At 39.1% G+C, this 27965-nt stretch overlaps 2 protein-coding genes and 1 long non-coding RNA gene across 9 annotated transcripts in view; 1 reads left to right on the top strand and 2 right to left on the bottom strand.

Moving 5' to 3' along the window:
- SLC20A2 (solute carrier family 20 member 2) overlaps nt 1-297 on the bottom strand; it is a 109258-nt gene extending 108961 nt beyond the window's left edge. For 3 of the 4 annotated variants that reach the window (XM_086703586.1, XM_086703588.1, XM_086703589.1), the window contains exon 1: nt 158-296. The gene's annotated coding sequence lies outside the window, so the exon portion shown is untranslated. Of the gene's footprint in view, nt 1-157 lie in introns of all 4 variants that reach the window. The other variant, XM_086703587.1, reaches the window with a different exon arrangement.
- Nucleotides 190-26310, top strand: SMIM19 (small integral membrane protein 19). 4 transcript variants are annotated; one of them, XM_025921416.2, is made up of 5 exons: nt 194-323; nt 2017-2134; nt 3900-4037; nt 9038-9162; nt 13152-14704. In XM_025921416.2, exons 3-5 carry the CDS (start codon nt 3904-3906, stop codon nt 13214-13216), a joined length of 324 nt encoding a protein of 107 aa, XP_025777201.1. In that variant the 5' UTR covers nt 194-323; nt 2017-2134; nt 3900-3903; the 3' UTR covers nt 13217-14704. The 4 variants fall into 4 exon arrangements, with proteins under 4 accessions (XP_086559717.1, XP_086559716.1, XP_025777201.1 ...); XM_025921417.2 differs by having other exon boundaries at nt 204-323; nt 2014-2134; XM_086703591.1 differs by lacking the exons at nt 2017-2134; nt 13152-14704 and adding an exon at nt 26255-26310 and having other exon boundaries at nt 190-323.
- On the bottom strand, nt 19771-25760 carry LOC147581592 (uncharacterized). The gene is made up of 3 exons (XR_015250064.1): nt 25358-25760; nt 21471-21616; nt 19771-20294 (listed from the first exon to the last, which is right to left on the bottom strand). It is a non-coding gene; the product is annotated as an uncharacterized LOC147581592 (long non-coding RNA).
- Nucleotides 26311-27965: the final 1655 nt, after the last annotated feature.

The raw sequence follows: 27965 nt of genomic DNA, 5'->3' as shown, positions 1-27965 counted from the left end.
GGGCTCGCGGAGGGCGGCGCACGGAGGTGACGCGCCACGGGGGAGGGGAAGGGAGCCCGGCTCCACTCACGCGCCCGGGGGCGGCACCGGGGCCGTCGCTGCGTCGCTCCCGTTCAAAAACTGAAAAGGGGGGCGGGGGGGGGGCGGGGGGAAAGACCTGGCTCCTCGTTTCATCCGGAAACCGGCGGGCCGGCAGGAAATGACGAAGGCAGAGGTCGTCCAGGTCCGGTCGGTAACCGGGTCCCGCGCGTCCGGCCCCGACTCTGGGGAAAAGAGCCCCGAGCGGAGCAGCCTGGCCGCGTGCCGCCTCCGGAGCCAGCAGCGTGAGTGGACCCGCGTCCCGGCACCTCCCGGGCCCCGGGCGGGGCCGCGTCACCCGGCCCCGCCCCCCGCCCGCGCGCCGGCCCGCCCCGCCCGAGACTCGCGGGGGAGGGGAAGGGAGGGGTCCGCTGCCGGCTCCGCGCCCCCAGCCCTGGGCACGGAGGCTCCTACGAGTCCCGCCCGCGCTGCGAGCCTCTCTCCGGGTCGTAAGGAATAGTGAGGCTCCGAGGGCCAGAAACGCAGACAAAAAGCCGAAGCAGCCGCGAGGGCCGCGCGAGCAGGGGGCGGCCGAGACGTCCCCGGCGCGGCTGGAGTTTAGCGCCAGCGTTTTAAGATTGAGCCCCGCGCAGCCTTCGAGCGGCGGAAGCGCAAAGGATGTTCCCGGCCGCTCTGGAAGCTGCCTGTGGCCACTTAGTGGGAGAGGATTATATTTTATACCCTCGCGACTGGATTTCCTTCCAGGAGGAGCCGGTGTCAAGGAACCGGGGTCAAGGCTGGAAGGGCTCAGGTTTAGAAGTCAGTTATATGTGACAGTCAGGTTGCCGCTCCACTCCCTACACCCTACTTGCTCCACTCCCTACTTGCAACTTTGGGCAAGTTACATAACCACCACTACCACCTTCCCGGTTTCTTTCTTCTGTGAAATGGAGCGTTAGTGCCTCACTATTGCAAAAACTCAATATGTGGACTGCCCTACATATAAGCCCTCAAATGTTAATTCCCTTCTTCCTCTTGGTTGAAGGCCTGTTACCTTGTACCCTTCTGCTTTGGGAGCCCAAACCTTTAATGTTTCAGAAGACAGAGAAAATTACATTTATGCAGTGGATTGTGTTGTAAGCAACTCTGTAAGTGATGCCAATCTGAATTTTTATCAAGATAGCAAAGCTGTAAGTGAGAGACAAAAATGTAATATTCAAGGCAGAATGACAAATGATACTCCATTTTAGAACCACCTAGACCATGGTATCAGGAAACTGATTTTAAAACTTATGATACAGTCACTTGATCCCTGGAAATTTTCTCCTAGTTCTCAACCTGAAAGTTTATCAAACGAAAACCAAGCTCTAGTTGTCATATTTTGGGAACTCTGTCTCTGGATACTAACGTTTTACTTGGGATTTAACTAAGCTCATCCTAGAATCCCCTTTCTGAAATTGTTCAAGCATCACTGCACAGGAAAAATATGTAAAAATTCAGTTTTCTCACAAGAACCCTGAACGATGATCCAAGCAAGTGGCTAGCCATAATGGTGATCTTGCTGAAACTGTGCATTTTGCTTTAGAAGGCTGTAGTGGTATGTAGTCACCGCTTAGCAAGTATGTATGGGTACACTTTGTTAGACTGTAGTGTGCTGGGAGGTGACGGTCATAGTTCAGGCCACATGTGGGCTGTGGGTCTGTACTATGACTCTGGACAAGGCCATTCCTTCTTCCTGGTAGTCTTGCAAAACCATGCCATTGGTCATGATGGAGGACTGGGCAGGCAAGGCCTACCCTCTGCAAATCTTTCACAACTACAGTGCTAAAAATAACTCAAGTGCCTGTCCCTGGAACTGTGGAGTGGTAGTGTCATTGCATACCAGCGATGTTGTATAATCCATGTTGTTTAATTCATGTTAAAATTTTACCATTCTGGGTCAGTAGTAATTCAGAATCCTTCTCTACATATAATTAAAGACTGGCATATTTGTAGCAGGATGAAGACAAGCTCTGTAGGAATACACCATTTATCAAGGGGCCCATGAACAGAATTTTGTGAGAAATGGAAGCAAGAAACTAACCTGGCTCAGATCCATTCAGGTGTTAGAAAACAGGTAGGAAACACTTCTATGATTTGTCAGACAATGGGCACCTGCAAAATGTTCCAATGGCCGCTGCTGTATGTTCACTGTTTCTTCCCAAATCTGCTAATAGCTCCCAATCCTGAAACCTACCACCCTTGTGGTGCAATCGTCCATGGCTTTCTGCAGCATCTCAAATCAGATATCCAAAGTCATCTCTTTTTGCCAAAAACATGTTTGTTGTTGTTACTTTATATTTTAGCACCAGCAAAATTCTAGATTCCAGAAATCATAAAGACAATTATAGTCTCGTGTCTTCCCAAAGTTTCCATTTCTAAAATAGGCTGATCGCTTTCAGAGAAAGTCTGGAGTTCAGTTTTAAGAAATAAGAGTTAAAACTGTAAATATGCCAAATCTCCCTATATCTCCTACTGCTTAAAAAAAAAAAATCCATTTCCAGGCTTTAATATCAAGGAATTGGGTATGGTATAATGTTTAAGTAATATCTAGATCTTGCATCTACAAATTTTTATAATTTAACGTAAGTTCTGTTTTTATTACTACTTGGCCAATTTTTACAAGATCAATCTTTATATTCATCAGACACCAACAGATATTTTAAAGAGATCACTCTTAACCTCAGTGTCTAGAGTTTAAGTTAAATGAGCACTCATGACACTCACTTTATTGTAAATGAACATAGGATGTCCCCAAACATCTGACAAAAACTTCAGGTGTCAGCAGAGAAAACATGCCACCTGGTTTAGGAGCAGACCTCTGGGGAAATTTTATTCATTTTATACAGAGGTAAGCTATAAGAAAGAAAGACTGCCTTTAATGCACACTTGTTAACACTGAGCCAGATCTACATTGCAGAACATTTTGGAAGCTTACAGGAGATTGGAGGATAGTTTGTGCAAGAATGTCTGCAATGCCTTCATTGTTGTAGGATGTCTAGAAAAAAATTGCAAAACAGTTTCTTGGACATTTCAGATATTCTTTTTCTTGGAATTAGAAAATGGCTGTCTAATTCTTAGAAACTACTGTACATTTATCGCCTATAACTTGTTCAATTTTTCTCCTTTTCATATAATGTCTAAAACAATGCTTTTTGGTTTTCTTTCACATATTAGGTCATTTTATTTAGATTTACCTGTATGTCCAACACAAGGGAGGCACTTTCAACTAACTCTCCAACACCAAGGGGACACCATTACTCTTTTACTTGCTATTTGAAACACTTGCTATTACCACTCTTATTTTCTGTGAGAATGTAGGAAGAATGCATTTCCTTGAATAGAAGTCACAGCTGTGTAAATAGCAAAAAGTAACTTTTACCCCATAGTTTCTTTCAACCACATTTGGCCAGGAGGCCAAAACTAGATAAAGCTTCAAACTTTCCCACTTGAATGGGAGGCAAGTGAAAGAGCATAGAGATTAACTAGAGTTTTAACCTACATGTGGAAGATACAATGTTTCAAAATCAAAAATAAGGGGAAATACATTTCATGCCTTAGTTATCTAGCCCAGGGGTTGGCAAACTTTTTCTTAAAGGGCAAGATTATAAATATTTTAGGCTTTGAGGGCTGGAAAGCAAAAATCAAGGGTACTATACAGGTGCTTACAACCATTTAAAATATATCCACTTAGAAATGTGAAACCATTCTTGGCTCCTGGGCCATCCAAAAGCAGGCAGCAGGCTGGAGTTGGCCAGAAGGCCATATGTTTGCCAGCCTTTCTCCAGATGGTCATACCACCACTAACTAAAAGAACCCCTGTTCTCTTTTCTTTCTTCTAGCCCCATGCCTGGAGGTTATGGAGTGATGGGTGACGATGGCTCTATGGATTACAGTGTTCATGAGGCCTGGAATGAAGCCACCAATGTTTACTTGGTAGTGATCCTTGTTAGCTTTGTTCTCTTCATGTATGCCAAGAGGTAAAGGTTTTAGTATTTCAGGGTTGATAAGAAACTGGGCATTTAAAAGGTTTACACGTTTGTTTGTTCCAAATTAAATGCACAAAAATACTGCATTTATGCATTATTGCAAAATTGAGCATTTTTGTTCTTGCTATGAAAGCACTATCTATTCAGGTCTGTCCTCGAGCTCTGGACACCAAGACTTGGCTTTGAAGAGCCCACTGCATTAAGAGTTGGAAATTTTGGGGTGCCTGGGTGGCTTAGTTGGTTGAGGGTCCAACTCTTGATTCTAGCTCAGGTCATGATCCCAGGGTTGTGGGAGGAAGCCCCACGTGGGGCTTTGTGGCGCTGAGTGTGGAGCCTGCTTAGGATTTTCTCTCTCTCTCCCTCTGCCCTCTCCCCATCTTGTGCTCATGCATGTGTGCTCTCTTGCTCTCTCTCTCTCTCTCTCTCTTTCTCAAAAAAAAAAAAAAAAAAAAAAGTTGGAAATTTAAGTGTAGCTCAGGTACCCTGACTGGCTTCTATCATTTCTAATGTAGCTCAATTTTATCATCCAGCCTGGGCCCTCTGTCACTCTAGGATGAGCATTTTATTTTTGGCCAACATGCCTGAAATGCAGAAACACTAATTCCTATGTATTAAGCAATTCTCTCTTGGCACATGTTAAGTTTTCCCTTCTGATTCTTGTGCATGACCATATCATAGCACTTACTGAATAATGTTGGTATTATCTGGCTACTTGTCTGTCTGTTCCACAAAAACTTCAGTCCCTTCAGGACAAGGGCTTTCCCTTTTAACCTTGTGTCCCTGGTGTGCCACATGGTGTAAATCCTCAATAAATATTTCCTGGTTTAATTCCAGGTGTTGTAGCATAATTTAACTGTTCTTTTTCACACACCATGGCTCCTTTCCTTTAAGTACAATTAAAAAAGAGAGAGAGAGAGATGGGTGCTTTGAAGAGTAAAAGCACTGGACTGAGTTGCTTCTCCTTAGGGCCCCATGCTCTTCGGTATTCTCTATGCAGGTTAAAAAGGCATTAAATATGTTAGAAGATATTTGATAACTGATTTAATTTCTCTGCTGGTTATGGGCCTGTTCAAATTTTCTATTTCTTCCTGTTTGAGTTTCGGTAGTTTGTGAGTGTCTAGGAATTTGTCCATTTCTTCCAGGTTGTCCAGTTTGTTGGCATATCATCTATCATAGTATTCTCTTATAATTGTTTATATTTCTATGGTGTTGGTTGTGATCTTTCCTCCTTCATTCATGATTTTATCTATTTGTGTCCACTCTCTTTTCTTTTTGAGAAGTTTGGCTACGGGTTTATCAATTTTTTTATTCTTTAAAAAAAAACAGCTCTTGGTTTCATTGATCTGACAACAATTAAGAGTCCTGGGTCAGATGGCTTCCCAGAGAAATTCGACCAGACATTGAAGAAGAGTTAATACCTGTTCTTTTCAAACTGTTCCACAAGACAGACATGGAAGGAAAACTTCCAAATTCATTCTATGAAGCCAGCATTACCTTGGTTCCAAAGACCCCACTAATAAGGAGAATTACAGGCCAATATCCCTGATGAACCTGGATGCAGAAATTCTCAATGAGATACTAGCAAATTGAATTCAACAGTACATTAAAAGAATTATTCACCATGATCAAGTGAGATTCATTCTTCAGCTGCAGAGCTGAGTTAATATTTGCAAATCAATCAACGTGATGTACAACATTAAGAGAAGAAAGACTCAGAATCATATTATCCTGTCAATAGATGCAGAAAAGCATTTGACAAAATACAGCACCCTTTCTTGATAAAAACCCTTAAAAAAGTAGGGATAGAAGAAACATACCTCAACATCATAAAAGCCATATATGAAAGGCCCACAGCTAATAGCGTCCTCAATGGGGAAAAACTGAGAACTTCCCTCTAAGGTCAGGAACACAACAGAGATGTCCACTCTCACCACTGTTGTTCAACAAAGTACTGGAAATCCTAGCCTCAGAAGTCAGACAACAAAAAGAAATAAAAGGCATACAAATTGGCAAAGTAGAAGTCAGGCTTTCACTCTTCACAGACAACATGATACTTTACATGGAAAACCCAAAAGACTATAATATGTGAATTCAGCAAAGTCACAGGATAAAAAATCAACATACAGAAGTCAGTTGCATTACTACACACCAATAATGAAGAAGCAGAAAGAGAAATCAAGGAATCAATCCCATTTACAATTGAACCAAAACCCATAAGATGCCTAGGAATAAACCTAGGCAAACAGATAGAAGATCTATATGCTGAAAACTATAGAAAATTTAGGAAGGAAATTGAAGAAGACACAAAGAAATGGAAAAACATTCCATGCTCATGCATTGGAAGAACTGCTATTGTTAAAATGTCAGTATTACCCAAAGCTGTCTACACATTCAATGCAATCCCAATCAAAATAATTCCAGCATTCTTCACAGAGCTAGAACAAACAATCCTAAAATTTGTATGGAACCACAAAAGATCCTGAATAGTCAAAGTAATGGTGAAAAAGAAAAGCAAAAATGGAGGCATCACAATTCTGGACTTCAAGCTGTATTACAAAGCAGTAGTCATCAAGACAGTATGGTACTAGCACAAAAACACATAGATCAATGGAACAGAATAGAGAACCCAGAAATGGACCCACAAACGTATGGCCAACTAATCTTTGACAAAGTAGAAAAGAGTATCCAGTGGAAAAAAAAGACAGTCTCTTCAGCAAATGGTAATGGGAGAACTGGACAGTGACATGCAGAAGAATGAAACTGGACTGCTTTCTTATACCATGGACAAAAATAAACTCAAAATGGATGAAAGACCGAAATGTAAGACAGGAAGCCATCAAAATCCTAGAGGAGAAAGCAGTCAACAACCTTTTTGACCTTGGCCACAGCAACTCCTTACTAGACATGTCTCAGAAGGCAAGGGAAACCAAAGCAAAAATGAACTATTGGGACCTTATTAAAATAAAAAGCTGCTGCACAGTGGAGGAAACAATCAGGAAAACTAAAAGGCAACTGATGGAATGGGAGAAGATGTTTGCAAATGACCTAATCAGATAAAGAGTTAGTATCCAAAATCTATAAAGAACTTATCAAATTCAACACACAAAAACAAATAATCCAGTGAAGAAATGGGCAGAAGACATGAATAGACACTTTTCCAAAGAAGACATGCAGATGATGCTCCACATCACTCATAATCAGGGAAATACAAATCAAAACCACAACGAGATACCACCTCACTCCCATCAGGATGGCTAAAATTAACAACTCAGGCAATAACAGATGTTGGTGAGGATGCAGAGAAAGGGGAACTCTTTTTCACTGCTGGTAGGAATGCAAACTGGTGCAGCCACTCTGGAAAACAGTATGGAGGCTTCTCAAAAAATTAAAAATAGAACTACCCTACCACCCAGCAATTGCGCTACTAGGTATTTATCCAAAGGATACAAAAATGCTGATTCGAAGGGGTATACGCACCCCAATGTTTATAGCAGCATTATCAACAATAACCAAAGTATGGAAAGAGCCCAAATGTCCATCGGCTGATGAATGGATAAAGAAGTGTGGTATATATATACAATGGAATACTACTCAGCGATCAAAAATAATGAAACCTTGCCATTTGCAACAATGTGGATGGAACTAGAGTGTATTATGCTAAGTAGAATAAGTCAGTCAGAAAAAGATAGATATCATATAATTTCACTCATGTAGAATTTAAGAAACATGACAGATGAACATAGGGCAAGGGAAGGAAAAATAAGATAAAAACAGAGGGAGGCAAACCGTATGAGACTTTTAAATACAGAGAACAAACTGGGGGTTGCTAGAGGGAAGGTGAGTGGAGAGATGGGCTAAATGGGTGATAGGCATTAAGGAGGGCACTTGGGATGAGCACTGGGGGTTATATAAGTAATGAATCACTGGGTTCTATTCCTAAAACCAATACTATACTGTATATTAACTAACTTGAATTTAAATAAATAAATGTAAATTTTTTTAAAAGGCATTAGATAGTTCAAATTAATTAGTAATCAAAAAATAATTGATGTTTGGCCTGGGGAGCAGGTCAGAACTCACACTTGTTCTCAGACAGGCAGGTTTGCCTTTCCAGCCACATGACCCCTGGAGCAGCTGGCCCATTGACAGCCTGGACTCCAGGGTGGCTGAGAGAAGGCTCCACACACCATCGCCAGTTTACTTGCAGGTAACAGCTTTCTTCCAAAAATAGCCACCACGTCCCCCCCGACCCTCCTGTTTTAAAAGCAGAGACATACTGTTGTTAGTTTTAAGTAGATGGACCCGCTAAGGCTATGCAATTGTATTTAAGAAATATGGTGATTCATTATTTTCCAAAATTAAGGTCTACTCCCATTCTGTTTATTCGCTAACCCAGTAATTTAGCTTTATTTGGATGACACCAGAGGGAGGAGAAAAATAAGATGTTTTCTTGTTTATGCATTTTCCCGTACAGTATTTGGCTTTTGGTGAGAGGAAGGAGTGGAAGTGCAATGAAGGTACATCTCTTTGTTGTATTACAGGGATGTTTTCAGCTTTCTTTTCTTTCTTAGAGCCCTGTGGCCATACATGTACAGCTTCGTGGTTTTTAGGGAAAGAAAGAACACTTGAGCCAAGGAAGCATCTCACAGATACAAAAGAAATGAGCGCATTGTTACTTAAGTCCTTTTTTTTAAAGTTTATTTATTTTCAGAGAGAGAGAGAGAGAGAACGCAAGTGGATGAGGGGCAGAGAGAGAGAAAGAGAGAGAATCCCAAGTAGACTCTGCACTGTCAGCACAGAGCCCAACGGGGGCTCGAACTCACAATTCACAAGATCATGACCTGGGCCCAGGTCGGACATTTAGCCATCTGAGCCACCCAGGCACCCCTTAAGTCCTTGTGATGTATCTTCTGATTACTATGGTCCTGAGTTCATTACAGTCCAATAGATATTAATACAAATCTCTCTTCTGTATTGGTTTTGTGTTTTAGGAACAAAAGGAAAATTATGAGGATATTCAGCGTGCCACCTACAGCAGAAACTTTATCAGAGCCCAGCTTTTATGACACAATAAGCAAAATTCGTTTAAGACAGCAACTGGAAATGTATTCCATTTGTAAGTATATTCTGTGCTGAACTGTATATATAGACATGTTTCAAATAGATTTTTTTGGAATTGAGTTCAGTTAGCAAAGGTTATCAGAAATAATTGATAGTGCCTTTTTTAGATGATGAGCATGGTATTGGCAAAGGCAGATCTGCCATGTAGTTGATGCTTCAGAGCCCTCTGCTTGTATGGGATCCTTCAGGACCCTGAGAACAGCCCTAGCAATGTGTTCATATGATGATATTTTTATATGTTTTGCAAAAATTAGTTATTTTACCCATCAGCTAAGACTGCTGTCTCTTCCTGCTCTAATTTGCCCTCCTTTGCACATCCCTCATGTGGAGTAGCATTAAGTGGCCAAGAGCATTTGGGGATGTGGCTGAGGGGAAGTTGAGCTGGAGCTGCATTTAGTTTGGGTTTGAATTTTGTATTTATGGAGTTTGCAGTCATTTCTATTATAATTAAATTACTGCAAGCCAAAGCAATATAAGAATTGCTTCTAGGAATGTGGCATGTGATATCAACGTGCAAGGCTAGAAGTCATGTCTCAGTGTGTCATATAGTACTAAACACTGTCGGTATGTATGTCATGGAGAAGAAATAAAGTTTAAAATGTATAGAGTCATAATGAAATGTACATCTAAGCCACAGTCTTTTATGCCACCATTTAAAAGAATGAGTTGTGGATTCCAAGATATATTATTAACTGAGAAGAGCAAGATAAAATAATATATATACTAGGATGCTACTCTTTTAATAAATCAAAGGACCAAAACATCCCTTGTATTTATGTCTAATATAAATGTTCTATATAATTATGCCAGCATGGAGGAAGGCTTGGAAAGATATGCATCAGATTGTTAACATTCATTACCTTGATGGGGACTGTGTGGAATTTAAGGGGAAAAGACTGGACACTTTTTAAAGCAGTTGTCTACAGTAAAAACTTAAGTGTGTGTGCATGTGTGTGTGTATGCATAGAAAGATGCAAGAAAGAATGATCAGCAAGATATCACTACTATGTGTCTCGGGCAAAATGGAATTTCAGGTGAAAATATACATGTTTACGTGCATATACGTGTATATACACGCATAAACACAAGTAGAACCTCTAAAATCTTAAGCATAAATGTTATCCTGAAAACTAGTAACAGCAATTCCTTTAGGGCGCGGAACGGGGTGGGTAGCCACAGGATTGATCAGGTAGGAGGAAGATACACTTTTTACTGTTTGCTCTGTTCCTTTTGCATTTTGTACCATCTGCATATGTTACCAGTTCAAAATAAGAAGTAAAATTGAACATAGCAGCATTACTCACAATAGCCAAAAGGGAGAAACAACCCAAGTGCCCTTGACAGATACACAAAATGTGATATAGAAATCCAATAGGATGTTATTCAGTCTTTAAGAGGAAGGAAATGCTGACATGTGCTACAGCACAGATGAACCTGAGGACGTTATGCTTCATAGTGATTCTTATTATGAAGGGAAATAAGCCAGTCGCAAAAGAATAGATATTTCACTTAAAGGAGGCAAATTCGTAGAGACAGAAAATAGAACGGTGGATATCAGGGACCTGGGGAGGAGGCAGTGGGAAGTTATTGCTTAATGGGTGTGGAGTTCAGTTGGGGATGATCAGAAGAGCTCTGTAGGCAGATGGTGGTGATGGTTGCAGAGCAATATGAATGTACCTAATGCTACTGAACTGTGCCCTTAGAAATAGTTAAGGGGCTCCTGGGTGGCTGAGTCGGTTAAGCATCCGACTTCAGCTCAGGTCATGATCTCACAGTTCCTGAGTTTGAACCCCACATTGGGCTCTGTGCTGACAGCTCAGAGCCTGGAGCCTGCTTCGAATTCTGTGTCTCCCTCTGTCTCAGCCCCTCCCCCTGCTTGCACTCTGTCTGTCTCTCTTTCTCTCTCTCAAAAATAAATAAACATTAAAAAAAAGAAATAGTTAAAATGGCAAAATTCATGTATATTTTACCACAATAAAAAAGTTCTTTTAAAATAAAATACCAACAAAACAAAACACAAAGTAGAGAGCCAGAAGCTCTGTTTGGAAAATTATAAAGAATTAAGTTTCTGTTGACACCCAGTCAAAACAGAAGCTATCTCCTATTAGTAATACATTCAGTAGCATAACATATACTATTATAAACCAAGTATACAGTTTTTTTTTTTCTTTTTTGATGGGAACGCCATAAAATAAAATTTATGTGAATTCCTGTGTTTGTAGGGTGTGTTAGTTTTCTACTGCTGCTGTAACAAATCACTACAAATCCAGTGGCTAAATACAACACAAATGTATGGTCTTACAATTTTGTGGTGTATATGTCCTACATCAGTCTCACTGGGCTGAAATCAGGTGTCAGCAGGGTACTGTTTCTTTCTGGAGGCTCTAGAAGAGAGTCTTTGATAGAAAGCTTCTGGAGGCCACTCAACGTTCCTTGGTTTATGGCCCTATGCCTCTGCATTGGGAGCCAGCAGCATGTAATCTTTCTGATCATTCTTCCATTTTTATATTAGTCCCTCTCTGAACTCAGGAAAGGTTCTCTGATTTTTAAGGTCCATTTGATTAGGTTGGGCCAGATAATCCAGGGTAATCTCCTCATTATAAGGTCCTTACCTTAATCACATCTTCAAAGTCCCTTTTGTCCTGTAAAATAACATATTCACGGATTTAGGGGATTAGGATGTGAACATCTTTAGAAGCCATTTTTCTTATAAATAGTATATGTGTGGATTTACATGTTTAATGAATCCAATCACATTGGCTCAGTCTTAGTGTTCATGACATATCTATTCCTGACAAAGTCAGGCAGTTCAAAAGGAAATAGTAAACAAAGTTCTTTTTCTTAAAGATGACTCCCAAAATTGTATAAACTGTAGGCCACAAACTTTTGGATGCACCTTGAGTAGCATAAATAAATAGTGTCTCTTTCTTGGCTAGTAAAAACTTAAGGAGGTGAGTGAAAGTTTTACCTGTAGGCAGTGAATGACATTTATAAAGATTTTAACCCTGTACTCTCTCCAGTTCCAGGTTAAGACCATTCTTCTTCAATAAACATTTCTCAGAAGTACAAAAAAACCCACAGAATGCTATCTGTTTTTTCTTCTAGTTTATATTAAAAAAATTTTTTTTATTAGTTTTCTTTATTTTTGAGAGGCAGAGAGAGACAGAGTGTGGGGGGGGGGAGGGGCAGAGAGAGAGGGAGACAGAGAATCAGAAGCAGGCTCCAGGCTCTGAGCTGTCAGCACAGAGCCCAATGCGGGGCCCGAACTCACAAACCGTGAGATCCAGACCTGAGCCAAAGTTGGTTGCTCAACCAACAGCCACCCAGGCGCCCCTCTTCTAGTTTATATTGACAATGTTCAGTAATAAGTTTCTTGGACTTACAAGTTAAAATACAGTCAAATTCATTATGATGTGAACAAAAGCATTACTATCAGCTTAAGGTGGAAGTGGGAGATAAGAAAGAAGGAAATTGGGGCACCTGGGTGGCTCAGTCGGTTAAGCATCCGACTTCTGATTTCAGCTCAGGTCATGATCTCATGGTTTGTGAGATCAAGCCCCACATCGGGCTCTGCACTGGCAGCATGGAGCCTGCTTGGGATTCTCTCTTTCCCTTTCTCTCTGCCTGTCCTCTGCTCTCTCTCTCTCTCTCTCTCAAGGTAAATAAATAAACTTAAAAAAAAAGAAAGGAAATTATAAAATGTTAATTTAACTGTAATAGCTTAATTAATGTTTACACTGTTTTTTAAAACTGAATAATCCTGACATACAAATAATAAAATAAACATATAAAAATGAGTATCAGCAGTGCTGGGAAATTACAGGATCAGAAATTAATTCTTACTTAATTCTACTAATTACTTAATTAGTTAATTCTTTACTGAGAATCATGACTTGACTGATTTAATGATGTTAGCTAATATTTTGCTATTTTTATTAATTTTATCACTTTTTTTTGTTTTGTGTTTGCTTTGTTTTTTAATAGCAAGGAAGTATGACTATCAGCAACCACAAAACCAAGCTGACAGTGTGCAACTCTCATTGGAATGAAATGACAGAAAATGAACAACATAAGTAATTGTTCAACAGTCTGGTAGCAAGCTCCTAAATGTACTAAATCATGAACAGCATTTTTTTTTAACCCTATCTCCATAAAATCATTTTACTTGTGACTTTCTTCCAGTTTTTTGTGTTTTGTTTTGCTTTTTAAAATTGCATCACCAAGTCATTTGTTATACAAATTTAAAAAAAAAAAGTCTCAAAGGCGTGGACACAGAGAATCTGTACATCCTTAGGAAGATAGAATATAACCAGAGATGGTGATTTTTACCTTGTGAAGACTTTTGATTTCTTCAGGATATGATCAGTCAGGAATAAAAATACATCTTTGGAGGTGAGCGTATGGAGCTTATGCCACTTTGATTTGAACAGTTTTGCAAAATTAAAAAGTAAAAATCCATTCATTGGAGTAACATCCTCGATTGTATTCTGTGATGAATAGCAATAATGGACGCATTTGTGTTCTCACCGCTGTTATTACCACACTTGAATTGAATTAACTATCTTTGCTTCTTCAGAACTTACACAGGAGACTGTCTTTTCTACTATCCTCATGAAACAAACCCATCTACTAATTGTGGAAGCTTCCTGTGATTGGAATGTTTTCCCTTCATTGTGTTCCCGGCAGTTTGCCTTTTTTTTTTTAATCCCACAGTTTCATTTCCACCAGAAGAGTTTCTTTAGACCATACTGCAACCATGCTGTGGAATAAATGGGCACCTCTCTACTGGTGTTAGCAACTTGCTTTTTTGGTCATGTAACTCTCAAGTTTAATGTAACTGGATACTTACACTTTTTTAGCATAATAAGCTTCCCTGAAGACTCTCATATCTTGTACCATTTTGTACCATACATGGAAATGTTTTTACCAAATTTTTCCTATTTATTTAAATAAAAGTTGGTGGGAGGTAGTTGCAGGGAAATTTCACTGTCCACATCACTGTCCAAGAATTAGTTTTTGAATCAAAGCTATTCTTAATTTTAAGAGTTAGAGTTAATATTTCAAGCACTGTTTCTTTTTCTCTTTATTGTGAAGTAAAGAACATAAATTTTAAATGAAAAGGTTTAGACCAAATAAAATTATTGAGGGAAATTGCATTTGTTTTTAAATTTTAATTATATTATTCAAAAATGTCTATCTTGTTCAAGGTAAATTGTTGACTAAATGGAATAATTCTTGACTCACAAATGAGTTTGAATGCACTGCTGATACAGAGAATAAAAAACTGACTACAGGATTGTAAACAGTTATAATTATGGGCCGGGAATAGCAGAGCAGCAGGGGGATGATCTCCTTAAACTTTGCTTTGCTCTTAGGAAAACCACCGTATATTTCTGTGAGCAGGAAATGTGATCAGGAGCAGGAGCAGTTTACTTGTGTCATTGACATATTGCACAATCTGGACAAATTACAAAAACTGGCTATTTCAGATGATTTGTAAAAATAGTGTACATAAATAAATGTAAATCACAATGAAATTGACTGGTTGTTTTTTATGTGCATCCACTAGATAGAGGCAGTCATAACTTAAAGCTAGTAGATCGTGTGGTGAGCATCAAACCTTGGCAAGGAAAAGGATGAATTCCTCCTCATTTTTTCTCTAAACCCAGCTGATGGGAATCACACCCCCCACTGGCAGGAACAACAACAAGTCTGCCTTTGAAGTTTCTTCGCTGCTTCAACAGCTGAGCTGCTTAAGGGGTAGAAGCCCTGTAGCCACACTTCAAAGCCATGCCAGTTGATCGTCCTGCTTCTGCACGCGCGCGCGCGCGCACACACACACACACACACACACACACACACACACACACCGCCCCCACTGCATCCAAGGTTCAATAGAACTATTTTCTTTGGAAGAAAAATGGAATGACTAATAGACTGGTAACTAACACTTGTGTTCTTTTCCTGTTGCTTCTCTTTTAACTATATAAGATATTCAGCAGTATGCACAGTTCAGCCTCTATTGGTGCACAGCTTCAGTATGTAAAATAATTGGTTGTTTAGCCAGCCAGCTGCACAAAAGGAAGAAGGTAGCCTCTGGAGGGCACAAGTGTTTGCTATTGACCTCACACTGTTTCAGGTGGAGTTATTTATGATTCATCAGAAATGAAATGCAGACTTTATCATAAAATTGTTGTAATGTCAACTATTTTAAGTATGGCATAGAAATAGATAAATTTATCATAATAAAAATAATTTCAGTTCTTAAGAAAAGAATAAATTAAACTTAGAAAATATAATTAAAGGGAGAAGGGACAAAAGTACATTATATGGAGCCAAGTAATTCATTCAACAAACAGTTGTGGAGTATATACTCCGTGCTAGCTGTATGTAATTTTCTGCAGGCTATTCCAGTCTAATAGTAGAATCAGAACAGAAATAGGGGCTGAATCAACTGATAAATTGTTAAAGAAGATGTGGTACATATATACAATGGAATATTAGCCACCAGAAAGAATGAAATCTTGCCATTTGCAATGATGTGGATGGAGCTAGAGTGTGTTATGCTGTGAAATAAGTCTGAGAAAGACAAATACCATATGATTTCACTCGTGGAATTTAAGAAACAAAACAAATGAGCAAAGGGGAAAAAAGAGAGAGGCAAACCATAAGAGACTCTTAACTATAGAGAATAAACTGAGGGTTGATGGAGGGAGGTGGGTGGGGGATGGGCTAAATGGGTGATGAGTCCTAAGGAGGGCACTTGTTATGATGAACACTGGGTGTTGTATGTGAGTGATGAATCATTCAAAAACAAAAACAAAGGAATAGAGTCTGAAAAACTAAATGAAAATAGAAAAGACACTTGGCTTATCTCCAACCTGTATGCAAAATTGTGAGGATCACAGAGTAGGAACTTCAGCTTAGTCTTAAATCTATTTCCCATTGGACCCGCCAATAAAGCCAGCGCCAAACTTACACAAAACTACAAAGCAAGAAAAATTTCCTACCTCTTTTTTTGTCCCTCTTCAGCCTCCTGTAAGTCTATGCATAGGACAGTCTTGAATGAGGACATAAGAGTATTAAGCTCAAGAACCACGATGGTAAACCCTCCTAACTCCTAACGTACACGTGGAAACTCAGCAGCAGCTCACCTTGACCTTGACCTCTCACCCCAAAATAAAGGAGTGGCATTTAGCATTGGATTCCATTCTGATGTATTCTCCACCTTTATTTTATTCAGATACAGTGAAAAATGAAAGTTGACTATGCAGATTAGTAACATTCCACATTCTATCTAGGTAGGAAGGTGAGATAAATGGAAGGGGAGGATGCTCACTGTCCAGGCTCATTGATAGTTGTTTAGCCTCCAGTTTGATGCTGAGGGCCCATTGTGTTGTTCCCTTGTTTTATTAGTTTTAATGTTTATATATTTATTTTGAAAGAGAGAGGGTAAGAGCAGGGAGAGAAGAGAGAGGGCATTTTGTGCTATCAGTGTGGAGCCCAACGAAGGGCTCATACCCACAAACCTTGAGATCATGACCTGAGCCAAAATCAAGAGTCAGATGCTTAACTGAGCCATCCAGATGCCTCTATTTTTGATGTTCCTAGTTCTGGAATTTCTTCTCTTCCAAATAGAGAAACTACAGAGGTTAGGAAGGAATGGCTCCATAACAGGAATTTTTATGAAAAAAATATTTTGACACATTTCTAACTAGCTGAAGACAGTTCGAGCTTTTTAACTGCAACCAACTGTTGTTAAATGAAACTGCAAATCCTTTTGGTCTCAGAAATCTGAATTTCTTTAAAAAAATACACCATATAAAGTATTTAAGACAGAACAAGTAAATGTATGTTTAACATATTCATTTTTGGAGAAGTGATTGCAAGTGTCTCTGAATAACATTTTATTTTGAGATTTAAAAAACTAGGCCCATTCAAGTACACTACTATCCAATATAATTTTTAGATCTCAAATGCATTCTAGCACCTTCTCTTAGCATAGTAACTAGCCCAAAGTAAATGCCTGGTAAAGATTTGTTGAATTAATTTCCTTGTGACAACTTGTAGAATTGATGTTTTATTTTTTACATTTTTAAAAAGTGTAGGTTGTTTCTGGTAATGGAAGAGTAATTGCATCAGGCTAACTTACAGATAATGATTATGAGTTCACAGCAAAACATTAAAAAAGGACTATTTGAAGGTAACCGTAAGCAGACAAACCAGAAGGAAAATGACCCTTGAAAGAAAAAGACTATATTGTTTGAGATTTGTGTTTATATGGTGTTTGCCTGAAGGTATTTCCCAGTCTGCTAGTTGTAAGTAGCTGGAACTCAAATGGAAAGCTACAGAGAAATGGGTTTGAGGAATAGGGCAGAAGTTCAGGGCTTCTGGAAAGACTGGAAAGTGAGGAGGAACATCACAGAAAGAAGGGAACCACAGAAGGGGGTGCCCCCAAATCTGTATATAAATACTGACAAGTCCCTGGCTGATCCCTAAACTACAAATCTACAAGAGAGATTCTGGCAGAAAGGTGCCTGGCAGAAAACAAACAGCTAAAAAGATGTAAGAAATAAGAAGAGCCTTCAGCTGCTGCCCATCATAAGAGATAGAGTTTGAGTTGTGTCAAGATGAATTGCCTGCTGGAACAAAAATAACACTTTTTAGAGAAGGAAAACAGAATCTAGAATCTCTACACCGTATCACCACCCATTGTCTATTATACAACAACAACAAAAAAAATGACAGGAATGAGAAGAACAGGAAAATGAGATCCACAGTCAAGAGAAGAAATGGGACATGTGGTCCATAGTCAAGACAAAAAATAGTCAATATAAACTGACTCCAAGATAACCCAGATGTTGAATTAACAGCAAGGACTTTAAAGTAGCTATTCAAATATGTTTAGATAAATGAAATATCTACAGATAAATGATAATTGAAAGGCTTTATCATCAGATCTGCTGTACAAGAAATACTAAAGAAAATTCTTTGGGCAAAAGAGAAATGATAGCAGATGGAATCTAATCTAAGTAAACTCTAGACATAATGAATGAACAGTTGGGGAGACACAATGATAGTGTAAGTAGGGGCTTTTACCAAATGAAGATAAATATATAGAACTTGAGGGGCACCTGGGTAGCTCAGTCAGTTAAAAGTCCAACTTCGGCTTAGGCCATGATCTCACAGTTCGTGAGTTCCAGCTCCATGTCAGGCTCTGTGCTGACAGCTCGGAGCCTGAAGCCTGCTTCAGATTCTGTGTCTCCCCCTCTCTCTGCCCCTCTCCCACTTGTGCTCTGTCTCTTTCTCTCCCCCCAAAAATAAACATTAAAAACATTAAAAAAAAAGAATATATAGAAGTTTCTTGTGCTATTGTAACTTTTCTATAAGCTTAAAGGTTTTTTTTTAATTATAGAAAAGTATTTATAAATTTTTTTACTGTTTATTTATTTTTGAGACAGAGAGACAGAGCGTGAGCAGGGGAGGGGCAATGGGAGAGGGATACACAGAATCCGAAGCAGGCTCCAGGCTCTGAGCTGTCAGTGCAGAGCCCAGTGTGGGGCTTGAACTCCCGAACAGCGAGATCATGACCTGAACTGAAGTCAGATGCTTAACTGACTGAGCCACCCAGGTGCCCCAAGAAAAAGTATTTATAAATCAATTTCTTAGTAAATCAGATTCTACTTTTTGTGTCGTACCAGTCATTGGCAAAATGAAAAACAGGCAAGGTGTCTAAAGGTGTCTTGGACAACATTATGCTTTTTTTCTTCTCTATTTCATCCCACAGCATTCAATATCCTGTTCTTAATCAAAATCCACTGCCAAGAAAGAATCTAAAACACACTTCCAAAACAGGAATAAATAATAACAATTAAAATGTTACTTCTCACAAGGCACTTGTTTTGTATTTTAACAGAGGCTTCAACTAGAGAGATACGAAGATTTCAGACATTACAGAGCAGTGGTAATTAAAAAAAAAAAATTTAATGTTTATTTTGAGAAAGAGAGAAAGAGAGAGAACAGGGGAGGGGCAGAGAGAGAGGGAGAGAGAGAATCCCAAGCAGGCTCTGCACTGTCAGCGTAGAGCCCAGCGTAGGGCCTAACCCATGAACCATGAGATCATGGCCTGAGCCGAAATCAAGAGTCGGAGGCTTAACCAACTGAGCCACCAGATGCCCCCATCAACTTAGTTTAAACATTAGCAATCAGAATGTCACCTTCTCCCCATCAATATTATTAAATGCATTGGAATTCCTAAAAAAAATTTATATCTGTCAAAACAGGACACTGTCACCTCTGATTTATTGTCTCATCTCTGTGAGGTAGCAAGATAGATGATAACAGATCATGATCTTTTAAGTGCCATTTTACAAGTGAGTAAAAGTGAACAATGTGAATGACTCTCCTAGTCCTGGACCTTTTCAATATTGAGAAATGCAAAGATTAGATGGGAAGAAATATCTCCAGCGGCAAGTAGGGATATGTCCAAAGCCAGGTATATTAAAAAGGCAATTACTGACAAACATATAGTAACATACTGTACTTATTATTGCTTTGTACATTTAGGACTGTGGTTAAAACACACACACATACACACACACACACAAGTAGTAACTGATTAATTTTTTTCTATGGTGTCAATTTTTAAATCTACTATAGTACCTTGCAAATACTAGGTGTTTAACAAACATTTGCTTAGTTAAATCAGATCAAATCCAGTGTTGTGCTATCCCAGAAAGCAATCAGGCCTGGAATAACACTGTTTTGATAGGTTTTTGTATTTTTCTTTCTAATGCAACAGAGAGTAACAGTGATTCTACCATTCTTACAGCTCTTTCTAGAAGTCCAGTGTACTTTGTGAAAGTGGTTGAATCCCAACAACTTATCATGTTTTATCTTTTTTTCATATTTTACCTTAAAAAAAATTTTTTTTTGGTGGCTTAAAATAACAAACATCTCACAGTTGAAGAGCTCTGTAGCTGAGTGGCTCAGGATCTCTCATGAAGTTGCAATGAGGATGGGGTGCATTCAGCTGAGGCTTCAGAAGCTGCCTCCAAGATGGCTCCCTCACATGGCCATTGGCAGGAGACCTTAGTTCTTTGTCATGTGGGCTGTACACATTAACACCTTCCAAAAAGCAAAAGAAGGAAGATGGACTTTTTTTTCTCCAAAATATTCCGGAATAAAATATACTATATATTTTAAGGCATTACAATTTCTTAAAAATACATGATTATTTTTCAAAAAATATTTAGAAATTTTTGGGGGTGGGGGAGAGAGTGAATATGTGTGGGGGAGGGGCAGAGGAAGAGAGAGAAACTTAAGCAGGCTCCATGCTCAGCACAGAGTCCAATGCGAGGTTTGATCTCACAACCCTGGGATCATGACCTGAGCTGAAATCAAGAGTCATTTGCTCAAATGACTGAGCCACCCAGGTGCCCCAATTTCTTAGAAATTAAATCTCAATTCATTACATAAATGAAAGCAGTTACATGGAAAATCCAAAAAAGGAAACAATCCAAAAATGTTAACTTTCGTTTGTCGTACATTTGCTTTTCCAAATTAGTTTTGCTATACCACTATTTTGATTGTTTTGCAGTTTCTTAAGCTCATTATACCTAATGATAATGGCCTGCAAGTACACAGCTATCTGAATTCCAAAGGGAAGGCAGCTGGCCTGGGACTGGGACAAGGTTACAGCTAATCTACAAATTTGCCAGTTGGTATTCAGACAATCTTGAGGGGACCAATTCTGTTCTTTGAAAGTATAGACATGAGTAGGTGGTTGTTTTTACAAATTAATTTCTCCCTTGTTATATTCAGATCTAGCAAATTACCACAGGAGCACATCTTGAATTTACTTAAGGCATCATCTTCCACAATTTATAGTTCTTAAGCAAAGCTGAACATGTGGTTACTGTCTTGTATATCAGTAAAACATCAACAAAATATTGTTGATTGGAAATCAATTACGACAGAGGAACTGCGTCAACAATCCAGAACACGGGGATGCTGGCCCGGCTAATTGCAGACAAATGTTAAGCACTCTTTTCAGACTGTCAGGGCTTTTACCAGCAAATCTTTTTGGGAAAGGAGTTGCTCCCTTTCTTCCTTGAGACTCTTTTCCCTCCATTTTAGGGAGAGAGATAGAGAGAGTGTGTGAGTGGGGGGAAGGGACAGAGGGAAAGAGAGAGAGAAACTTAAGCAGGCTCTACATTCAGTATGGAGCCCAATATGGGGCTTGATCCCACGACCCTGGTATCATGACCTTAGCTGAAACCATGAGTGAGACGCTCAACCCACCGAGCCACTCAGGTGCCCCTCTTCCTTTAGACTTTGCTCATCAGAGTTCAGCTTCCCTTTTCATCTTCAACACCTGTGATGTTTTCTGCAGAGGCCTGGAGATGGGGTTTTAGAAACACCAGTTCGGAGGACAGGTTTTCATTTATCTACAAATTGTAAATGAAGAGGAATGGTTGGAAACGTACTCAAAATTTGCTTATTTAGTTGCATCCTAACTTTGTTTAGGGTTCTGGATGTTTTTGGCTACTTCTTAGGTGCCTTGCTTAATGACCTGTGGCCCGTTGCCGTGGTGAAATAGAATTAATAACAATCTTACTTATGTTAACTTAATACTTGTAAAACATACTCTTTCTTTGTTTTTTTAAAAAAGGACCTAGGCAAATCTCATCTGCTTTAAAAGGATTAAACTAGAAACACTAGTCCTTAGTGGTAGCTGTGGAGAAATTTCAGCTGAATGTGTGAACCAACACATGACAAAGGTAGACACTGTTCAGCAAGCCTACAGCTCTGACTGAAGTTTGACATTTGCTTTTTCAAGTTTGGAGAGTAAACTTAGCTTGATACAATTCTGAATGGAGTGAAGTCACTTGGTGGTCCAAATAATCTTTTTCCTTCTGAACTCTATTGTAACTAGTCATTTTGGGCTAATCAGAAGGGTCTAGTTCATCTTTCTCCCAAGAAGTTACAATAAAATTTGAATTTTATTTAGTTTGAATAAATTTCCATTTAATACAAAGACAACTCTACATTTCTGTATGTTTCCAGACAACTTTCAAAGCACCAATATAGATAGAAAATGAACTAGTTTGGTTAATAGAACTTAGAATTTGAAACCTGAGTTCCAGCCCATTTTGCTCTAAGCTGTATCTATTTGAATTTGAACATATCATTAGCCTCATTAGGCCTCAATTTGTTCATCTATTAAATGGGAATAAGACTGCCTTTACCCCATGGATAAAGGGATTTTTTTTTTTTTTTTTTTTTAGAGAGAGACAGAGAGTGCAAGGAAGGGGCAGAAGGAGAAAGAGAGAGAGAATCCCAAGCAGGCTCTGACTGTCAGCACAGAGGCCGACTCAGGGTTTGATCTTATAAACTGTAAGATTGTGACCTGAGCCAAAACTAAGTGCTGATGCTTAACTGAGTGAGCCACCCAGGTGCCCAGTCATATATATTTTTTTAATTTTTTTAAGTTCATTTATTTATTTTGAGAGAGAGAGAGAGCATGTGCATGAGCAAGGGAGGGGCAGAGAGAGAGAAAGAGAGAGAGAATCCCAAGCAGGCTCTGCACTGTTGATAGTGCAGAGCCCAACGTAGGGCTCAAACTCATAAACGGTGACATCATGACATGAACTGAAACCAAGAGTTGGTCACTTAACCACCCAGGTGCCCCTGGTAATGTTCTTAATGATATGATATCCGGGCCCCTTGGAAGGAAATGTAATGATCCTTGGCAGTGTTGCTCAATATTCTTGTACCGTGTAACTAAATATATTTAAAAGTTTGGAAGAGCAAAATCAGACAAGAATGGAATCCCTGATGCCTCCAGGCCACTACCATGGGTATTTGTTATCTTTCTGTGCAACGCCAGGAAGGCAGCTAGCCAATGAAAACTTATAAAGTACATGAATCAAGTAATCTAAACAAAATAGTCCTCTCTGAACACACAGCTATCGCTTTGACCACACCAAGAACCTTCAGTCTTCTGTGTCATCCTTCCAGTAATGATAACATCTCCATTTTTCAGAGGGCAATACGGGTAACAGGGAGATTAGGGGAGCAGCCCAATGTCAAAAACCAGGATTTTGTTATTTTTTGAGATTCTTTCCACTCTATGTTTCTATGATCCTCATAACAGAAACACAATGGTTTGGAGGGTCAGCATTGTTTCCAGATATTATTGATGGGGAATACTTAGCATGCCTAAGTTATCAGCCTCATTCAAGTCTGTTTGAGATGTAAGTCGAGCAAATGGCAGCAAGTAACTTTTCCTTGCAATAATTTAAAGTATCACTCCCAAACACTCAAATATAGAGGATTCTTTTTTTCTGTGTATTCATTTGACCACCCCATAGTTTATAAATCTGTCTGTTTTGTACACTTTGTACCAGACAAGTCTGGGCATGCAAAGATTGTAGCAAGTTTACAAAAGCCACTTAACATATTTGGTTGTCATTTAAATTATGACTTTGAAAACAAAGAAGACAAGCCCTTTTACAGTGATAGGCAGGTTTACATAAGTCGCTGCACCAACTAAATTCAAAATAACTTCAGTTCATATTGAAAAAGTTATTCTTCTGTTGCCACTCTGCCACAGCAGTCTGATATTTTAAAATATATCCATGGAAATTAGTAAGTATGAAAGGAAGGGTTTCGGTACTTCTCCTGTGTGTCCTTTTTGTGAGTCATGGAAACTGCAGCCACCAGAGCTTTCTCTTGATGATGGGATGCAGTCTATCCTTTCTTTCCAAGAACTTATCCTACACATTATAAATCAGGGAAAGAAAGTCAAGAGACGTGGTCTTAGGAGTACATATAGGACTTGAGGTTGGTTCATTTGCTTCACCTAGTATCTCTTTTAATTGCTGTAGTTTCAGTTGAGTGACTCAAGAATATTTAAGTCAAAAAAAAAAGACCCCGGTATTTTGGGTGCCAACAGTGACCTAGTGAGCATGGAAGTCAGGTGTGTAGCGTAGAGTGGGCATGCATCAGAAAGGCCAGCACTGTGAGCTGTGGCCAGAGAAAGACGTGGGTTGACATTCCGTTCTTACCAGCAGTGCCCTGTACTCCTCTAAGTGGAGATCATAACTCCACCTCCAAGAATTCTTTTCAGGGTTAAATGAAATTCCCAATGTTAACTGCTCAGCACAGTGTCTGACTGAAGATATATTCCATATATACTTATTGTAGTATACTTGTTTTAACCCAGGCTATATACTTGCTTTAACCCAGGCTATATATAAAAAACCACATGAAATAGAATTGATGCTAAGAAGAAAGAGAAGCCACACTAGAATGAATCAAGAAAAAAGACCATTCTCAGGAGAATTCTCAGGTGAAAGATTTGTGTTACATAATTTTAAAAATAATAAAATTTCTTATTTTCAATAACATGCAGTAATGGAACTACATGCATAAACTAAGAGGCAAACCTGTTTAAATGAACAAATAAGGACCACTTAGAATTATCATAGTGGGATATACAGGAAAGGGGTATTAGATCTACTTGATTTCAATTTTATCTTTGTCCTTTGCCTGAATGTCTTTATCTGTGATCTTTGGCTTCTCTGTCTGTTAAAACAACACATTGCAGAGTGTAGTGAGGATAATATATTAAAAGTATATAAGTGTCTATCTATCTAGGATAATATATTAAAACTATATACATGTCTGTCTACCTACCTAGAAAGAGTATGCAATAAACCATGTAGAGTCATGATTATTCCAATACTATAATAAATTTTTACTACAAGTAGGATTTTAAAATTATTTTAAATATGAAAAATTAGTCTGATGTATGTAAACATCCTCTTTGAAATTATTTGCACTATTGCTTCCCTAATTATTTTGTCATTTGTATAATTAAAGATTAACCTCTAGGGGTTATGATTGATGAGGCACAGGAAGTGGCTTCTGGGGTGGATGGCAAAGTTCTAGTTCTTGGCCCGGGTGGTAATTATAAGGGTGTGCCACTTTGTAATTACCCATTGAGCTATATATTTGTTTTGTGTGGATTTTGGTGTCTGTTTCATTATACAATAAAAAAAATTTTTTTAATAAAAAAGTTTACTCAACGCAGTTACTGTATAAACTACTACAAAGGTAAAATCATAGACGGCTGATTTAGTGAGGTCTTATTATGTTTTAAAAACACACTGAAAAGGGGGTACCTGGGTGGCTCAGTCGGTTGAGTGTCCAACTTCGGCTCAGGTCGTGATCTCGCCCTCTGTGAGTTTGAGCCCCACTTTGGGCTCTGTGCCGACAGCTCAGAGCCTGGAGCCTGCTTCAGATTCTGTGTCCCCCTCTCTCTCTCTGCCCCTCCCCCCACTTGTACTCTGTCTCTCTCTGTCTCTAAAAAATGAATAAATGTTAAAAAATTTTTTTTAAAAACCACATGAAATAGAATTAACATATAAGTAAATGAGTGATCTTGATTCCCACCTTTTATTGGGCCCTTCCACCCATGCACGAAATCGCTATCTGAATTTTCCATTTTCATGTGAAAAATTTTGGATGCCGTTGACTGTAAATATAAAGTGGAATTAATGTCATCTTAGATGGTAACAGAGTTTACATGGCAATACAAACAATCAACACTAATCCAAAAAGATGAATCCAATTGTAATGAGGCCTCATGATTTCACACACAGTAAGCATAGTGGTGCCCACTGAAGAATAGAAAATGTAGACAGTAAAAGAGATCAGTGGATGACAAGTTGAACATGAGTCCTCTTTTGTGTGGTTATGCAAAAAATAATAGCTATAGTATGTATTCAACAAGTTACTATTATCTCTGGTGAAAAATGTGAAAATTGCAATTATTCTATTGCTATGTAGAAAATATAGGAACAGGTACCTTTGGGAAACTTTGCTTTTAAAGAGGAACTTACTCAAAAAAAAAAAAAAAGAGGAACTTACTCAAGATTTCTCTTGGTAAAGGAATGTAGAGGTGTCATATGACACCCAAAGCTTCCTGAGGGATCAGAAGCAGAACATTCGCAAGAACCAAGGAAAGGCTGGTCTCTCTCCCCTTGCCCCATGGACTCTTGCTCTCTTCTTTTCTGCAGACCACCTCCCATCCCTTGTTGATCAGCAAACATGCCCCTGAAAAAGTGCCCTATGTTTCCAGATCTCCTGTGGTCAGCATCTGATGCACTCATTCTGTCTGAGCCCCAATCCAAGTAACTGTGGACAAAAGAGACAACGAGAGTGGAAGGCTCTCTGCTGAGGCATTGTAGAAATGGGAGGAAATGACTTATTTGAACTCAACACCAATGATGACACGGCCACTAAAATAGATCATTCATGCATTCCACCAAGATTAAACTACCATGAGTCAGGCTGCTAGGGATTCAAGGATGAATAATGCCCGGCCCCTGTCCTTGAAGAGGTCAGACTTCAGAACACAGAAATTCTAAAGAAATTCTTTAAAAAGGAGAAGATGAAAGAAGTATGAAAACAGTCTTTAAGGATCCTAGAGGAGGTGATGACTAATTTCACAGAGGAAATTATAGTGGAACAATCTTGAACAATGAGTATTGAAGCTTGAAAAGTACATGCAAGCAAAAATGTATTAATTAACTTACATCAAAATTGAGAATTTCTCTTCAATGGAAGACATTATGGATAAAGTCTTGACAGATCCAAGAGAAGACAAAAGTCTAAATATCTAAAACTGATAAGGATCTAAGGCAAATCCACAGGGAAAACCAGATGGGTACTCCAATAGAAGATGGGCAAACATTGTGAACAAGCAATCACCAGAGGAGAAAACCAAAAGCAACAAGTATCATTCGCCCACAGTCATTTTACACCAGTTAAAGCAGCAAAATCAGTAAGATGGATAGCATGCCAACTGTGGGCAGGGCTCTGGGACTCCAGGCTCCAGGATAGGGGTGTTATCAGTGCATCCGTCCTGGAGAGCGTTCTAGCAGTGCTTATCAAATTCTTAATTAATACTCTGCACGCAGGAGGAGGAAGAGGGGGGTACAATAGAGAGATCAGCTTGGAAGGGTTTTCTGTGTCATGAGTTTGGTTTGTTTCTAAAGATAATGGAGGGTTAAGAGAAGATTCTAAGAAGGACAGTGACATGGCCAGGACAAAACTGATGGCAACATGGAGTTAAAAACAGAATAAGGGGGAAATGGCAGCTTAACAAATAAGCTAAGGGGCATGTATATATATAATGACATACAGTGATTAAAGCAGAATACAAAATAGTATGCAGGGGCGCCTGGGTGGCTCAGTTGGTTAAGCATCTGACTTCGACTCAGGTCATGATCTCACAGTTCATGGGTTCAAGCCCCACATTGGGCTCTGTGCTGACAGCTTAGAGCCTGGAGTTGCTTCGGATTCTGTGTCTCCCTCTCTCTGCCCCTCCCAGCTCACGCTCTGTTTCTCTCTCTCTCAAAAATAAAAAATTCAAAATAGTATGCAGACATAAACGACTACTCTAGAAGAATGACAGAGTACATTCAATAAAGATCAGAAGTGAATCTGGAATTAAACATCATATTTAACACTCGCAATCTTCTTTTTTCCCATGCAGCAGTTTGTATATGATTTTTTTATTGTACAGAATATTGATTAGAACTCAGGAGTCTAAATATTAAAAGCATTAATTAAAAAAATTAAAAATGGGGCACCTGGCTGGCAAGAGCGTGCAACTCTTGATCTCAGGGTTGTGAGTTCAAGCCCCACATTGGATGTAGAGATCAGTTAAAAATAAAATCTTTTTTTAAAAAAAGTACATTGAAATTTAAGACTACAGTCATTATT

The sequence above is a fragment of the Puma concolor genome, chromosome B1 (genome assembly GCF_028749965.1).
Source record: "Puma concolor isolate L17-30 chromosome B1, mPumCon1.1.hap2, whole genome shotgun sequence".
NCBI lineage: Eukaryota > Metazoa > Chordata > Mammalia > Carnivora > Felidae > Puma > Puma concolor.
This window is presented reverse-complemented; position numbering and strand designations above follow the sequence as displayed.

Excerpts from the sequence above, each read along its gene's own strand:
- SMIM19 (XM_086703590.1), top strand. The coding sequence starts at position 3,904 with ATGCCTGGAGGTTATGGAGTGATGGGTGACGATGGCTCTATGGATTAC. Across the intron at positions 4,038-9,037 it reads CTCTTCATGTATGCCAAGAG|GAACAAAAGGAAAATTATGA; the intron begins GTAAAGGTTTTA and ends TTTGTGTTTTAG. Across the intron at positions 9,163-13,151 it reads ACTGGAAATGTATTCCATTT|CAAGGAAGTATGACTATCAG; the intron begins GTAAGTATATTC and ends GTTTTTTAATAG.